The 5,196-nt window shown below is 34.3% G+C and overlaps 1 protein-coding gene and 1 pseudogene across 1 annotated transcript; one reads left to right on the top strand and one right to left on the bottom strand.

Annotated features, from left to right (window-relative positions):
• Nucleotides 1-1,386: 1,386 nt before the first annotated feature.
• LOC131073062 (ATP synthase subunit a, chloroplastic-like) lies at nt 1,387-2,428 on the bottom strand. The gene has a single exon (XM_058009424.2). The coding sequence runs from the start codon at nt 2,131-2,133 to the stop codon at nt 1,387-1,389; it is 747 nt and encodes a 248-aa protein (XP_057865407.1). The 5' UTR covers nt 2,134-2,428.
• Nucleotides 2,429-2,972: 544 nt separating this feature from the next.
• Nucleotides 2,973-3,727, top strand: LOC131874272 (DNA-directed RNA polymerase subunit beta'-like; annotated as a pseudogene).
• The last annotated feature ends 1,469 nt before the right edge of the window (nt 3,728-5,196 follow it).

Genomic DNA, 5,196 nt, shown 5'->3' with positions numbered 1-5,196 from the left:
TGGATCTAGTGATCCACCAACCCGATCAAATAATCCAAAAAATATATTTCTATATTAGTAGGTAAGAGGTAAATTTCTTTCCTCTAGCCGAATTATCTATTCCCATCCATTCGGTATTCGGCTCAATCTTAAAAGAAAAGATTGGGCCGAGTTTGATTTGATTAAGGGACCAAACAGACGAAAGTCACTCGATTACAAGCGATCAATCGTATCAAATTCAAATTTGATTTCTTTCCATACTTCACAAGCAGCAGCTAGTTCAGGGCTCCATTTAGTAGCTTTGTGCATCACTTCATTACCTTCACGCGCAAGATCACGTCCTTCATTACAAGCTTGTACACAAGCTTCTAAAGTGACCCGATTAGCCACTGCACCAGGTGCATTTCCCCAAGGGTGCCCCAAAGTCCCTCCACCGAACTGTAATACGGAATCATCCCCAAAGATCTTGGTCAGAGCAGGCATATGCCAAACGTGAATACCTCCTGAAGCTATAGGCAGAACACCCAACATAGAGACCCAATCTTTAAAATCCCGAAGAATATGGATTTTGGTCTCCAAGATCAAACAAATGGATTAGCAAATAAAAGTGCCAGAGCTACAACTAATCCATAAATAGTTAAAGCTTCCATAAAAGCTAAACTTAGCAGTAAGGTGCCTCGTATTTTACCCTCCGCCTCTGGTTGTCTCACAATACCTTCAATAGCTTGTCCCGTAGCAATGCCTTGACCAATGCCAGGTCTAATAGAAGCAAGGCCTACGGATAATCCAGTAGCAATAATGGAAGCAGCAGAAATCAAAGGATTCATGGTAATCTCCTCTTAGGTGTGGATAATATGATAGTTTTATCTATTGATTTGATTGTTCATGTTCAACTAGAGAACAATTTCTTTGAAACAACTAAACTCTGACGAAATGGCATTCAAAATTATGATATTACCAATTCTCTACCCTGACATTATATTCTTTTTTAGATGAAATAGAGACAGATTTTTTTTCATTTATAAAATGAAATATTCTACGTAATAGCCTATTTTTTATGGTTAATTCTAAATAATTATATATATATATATATTAGTATATATATAATTATATAACATAATACAAACTATGTACATAAAATGTATGTATCCCTTCAAAATCGAAAAATGCATTGTTCCACACCGGGGTACACAGTTTACTAAACTAATTCCCATTAGTAAACCTATTCATTTTACTATGTAGATATGAATATACAAATAGGATCTATTCTATCTATGAATTTTATCGACGGGATTAGCGATCCTTAATTTTTCTACTAAGATCTTAGAGATGAAGTATTTTCATTTATGATTATACAAGGGAGAATCAAAATGAAAAGTTAGAAAAGACTGAGTCCAATTAATTGAATTAATGATGACCCTCCATGGATTCGCCTATATAAGCTGCGACTAGAGTTGCAAAGATTAGAGCTTGAATACCACTTGTAAATAATCCTAGGAACATTACAGGTATAGGTACCACTATAGGTACTAAGGAAACAAGAACGGAAACTACTAATTCGTCAGCTAATATATTTCTAAAAAGTCGAAAACTAAGTGATAGAGGTTTTGTAAAATCTTCTAATATGTTAATTGGTAAAAGTATTGGGGTTGGTTGAATATATTTACCAAAATAGCCTAAACCCCTCTTTGTAAAACCTACATAAAAATAAGCTACTGATGTGAGCAAAGCTAGAGCTACTGTGGTATTAATATCATTTTTAGGTGCGGCTAATTCCCCATGAGGTAATTTAATAATTCCCCAAGGAAAAAGAGCACCTGCCCAGTTAGAAACAAAGATAAATAGAAACATAGTCCCTATAAAAGGAACCCAGGGACCATATTCTTCTTCACCAATCTGAGTTCTAGCCAAGTCCCGAACAAATTCAAGAACATATTCCAAAAAATTTTGTGCTCCGTTTGGAATGATTTGTGGGTCTCGAACAACTAGAGTAGCTGAACCTAATAAGATAGCAATTACAATCCAGGAAGTTATAAGTACCTGTGCATGAACTTGAAACCCCCCTATTTGCCAATAAAAATGCTGACCTACTTCCACACCGGATATCTCGTAGAAATAATTCAGCATGTTAATAGGAAATTGTAAAATATCCATATTACCCTTTATATAGAAAGATAAACTTCAAAAAGAAATGATTTTGGTTCAATGACCGATTCCTCAATTATTTACACTATCATCAGTCAGGCTACGAAATAAAATAATGGAATGATTATTTGATTGATTAAGAAGATTTCTTTATTTCTATCAAAATAGATTATCTTAATCTATTCTATAAGATTTGGGAATAGTAGCCAACTTAGTTATAGGTTCTCTTTTTTTATTTTGAATTCACTTTTTATAGTACAATTCTCTACCCGCGTGAATTGCTAAAATTAATTTATTTAGGATCAGGCGGATTGGTCCTCTACCATCATCATTGGCTAGGATTGGGATATCCACAACAGAAATACCATTTATTTCACCTACGCCTATTTGAATAGCGTCGGGTAAACCTGTTTCTTTTTTATAGGAAGTGTTATAGTCTTGATAAGACTGTTCTTCTATTTCTATAAATTCTTCCTTTCCTAGATTAAATGTACTCTTAATTAGTTCTATGTTAGCGTCGACATATTCTTTTTCTTCTTTAGTTAAAGAGTCATAAGTTAAAGGATATTCTTCTTCAATATCCTCCTCATCAATATCTTCAATATCTTCAGTATCTTTAGTATCTCTTCCTTTTTTCTTAGGAAATTTATCTTTGGAATCTAGTGTTAATGTAGAAAATTGTTTCATTATCTCTAGCAAACAGAAATAAATTCCCTTAGTATTTTCAGTATACGACAAAAAATTATTGTCACAATCTTTTTCATTGTTCTTGTGATGGAACAAGAGATTTATTTGTTGAAATAAATCAACACTATTTGTACTAGTGTGTAGATCATCCTGTTTATCAAATGGTTATCCGTCAAAATAATAATGTTTTACAATTCATAGAAACCACTAGTGCATTTCTAATACCGGATTTATTGCCTAACCAAAAGAAATTAGTCCAACAAGCCGTAGATGCACTTCTTGATAACAGTATAGGGACACAACTGGTGAGAGATAGTCATGATAGACCTTATAAATCATTCTCAAATTTCATCCAAGGTAAAGAAGGAAGATTCCGTGAAAATTTACTTGGAAAATGGGTCGATTATTCAGGTCATTCTGTTATTGTGGTAGGTCCCCTTCTCTCATTGTATCAATGTGGATTGCCCTGAGAAATCGCAATAGAGTTTTTCAAGCATTTTTAATTCGTGATCTGGTTGAACGACAGATTGCTCCCAATCTAAGAGCTGCTAAATTTTTAATTCGAGATAGGGGACCTATTATATGGAACGTACTTAAACAGATTATGCAAAAACATCCCATATTGTTAAATTAAGCACCCACCTTACACAGATTAGGAATACAAGCGTTTATACCTGTTATAATAAACGAACATGCCATTCGGTTACACCCATTGGTTTGTGCAGGATTTAATGCGGACTTTGACGGAGATCAGATGGTTGTCCACGTACCTTTATCTATGGAAGCTCAAGTAGAAGCTTGTTTACTTATGTTTTCTCATCTCAATCTTATCTCTCCAACCATAGGAGATCCTATTTGTGTACTGACTCAAGATATGCTTCTAGGACTTTATAGATCAACTCTTCAAAAAAACTAGGGTATTTATGAAAATAGGTACCATACAAATAGCTCAAAAAAGAAGATCGTCTCTCCTTCATTTTATAGCTATGATGATGCGCTTAAAGCTTATGAACAAAAACAAATTGATTTAGACAGTCCTTTATGGCTCCGATGGGGGAGAGAGATAGATACCTCTATTATTAATTCAGTGAATCGAGAACTTCCTATCGAAGTTCAATATGAATGTTTAGGTACCTTCTACGAAATCTATGATCATTTTCGAATAAGAAAAGGTAGAGTGGGAGAAATACTTAATAAATACATTCGAACAACCGTTGGTCGCATTCATTTTAATCAAGAAATAGAAGAAGTTATAAAAGGCTTGTGGACTTATGATATCCGATAAGAAATGTTACTATTCAGAATTTAATGTTATTAATCTTACACTTATCTCATTGATGCAAAGATAAAGATCAAGGGAGCCTCCCAGCTTAAACCCATTGCTTAATTCTGCTCCCCAAAATAAAATGGGGATAGCTTATTCTTATGACACAAAATCCCGTCAAATTTGTCCATCCCTTTCCCTTTTAAGTGCCCTTTTTTAATAAAGGGATGGATAAATTTGTTATGAAGCACCTTATTAGAAGATTCGTAAATCAATTTGGAATGACATATACATCACATATATTAGATCAACTGAAGATTTTAGGTTTCCAGCAAGCTACTGACGCAACTATTTCATTAGGAATTGATGATCTTTTAACAACACCATCTAAAGCATGGCTTATCCAAGATGCACAGCAACAAGGGTTTGCTTCAGAAAGACATCATGATTATGGGAATGTACATACAATAGAAAATTACGTCAATTGATTGAGGTATGGCATGCTACCAGTGAATATTTGAGATGAGAAATGAATCTGAATTTTAGGATGACTGATCCTCTTAATCCAGTACATATGATGTCCTTTTCAGGAGCTAGAGGAAGTACATCCCAGGTTCACCAATTAGTAGGTATGAGAGGATTAATGTCAGATCCTCGAGGAAAAATTGTTGATCTACCCATTCAAGGGAATTTCCGCGAAGGACTTTCTTTAACGGAATATATTATTTCATGTTATAGTGCTCGTAAAGGAGTTGTGGATACTTCTATACGAACAGCAGATGCTGGATACCTCACACGTAGACTTGTTGAAGTAGTACAACACCTCATTGTACGTAAAGTAGATTGTGGTACTATCCAAGGTCTTTTTGTAAATCTCATTCAAGATCAAGAAACAATCAAAAATAAATTTGTTCTGCAAACACTAATTGGTCGTGTATTAGCAGATGATGTATATATACACAGGAGATGTATTGCCACGTGCAATGAAGACATTGGAATTAAACTTGCCAATCAATTATATTATTTCCAAGTACAACCAATATATATACGAACCCCTTTTACTTGCAAAAGTATATATTGGATTTGTCAATTATGTTATGGTCGGAATACTACTCATAGCA

Source organism: Cryptomeria japonica, chromosome 3 (genome assembly GCF_030272615.1).
Source record: "Cryptomeria japonica chromosome 3, Sugi_1.0, whole genome shotgun sequence".
Taxonomy (NCBI): domain Eukaryota; kingdom Viridiplantae; phylum Streptophyta; class Pinopsida; order Cupressales; family Cupressaceae; genus Cryptomeria; species Cryptomeria japonica.
This window is presented reverse-complemented; position numbering and strand designations above follow the sequence as displayed.

Coding starts and splice junctions, on each gene's coding strand:
- LOC131073062 (XM_058009424.2), bottom strand. CDS start 2,133: ATGGATATTTTACAATTTCCTATTAACATGCTGAATTATTTCTACGAG.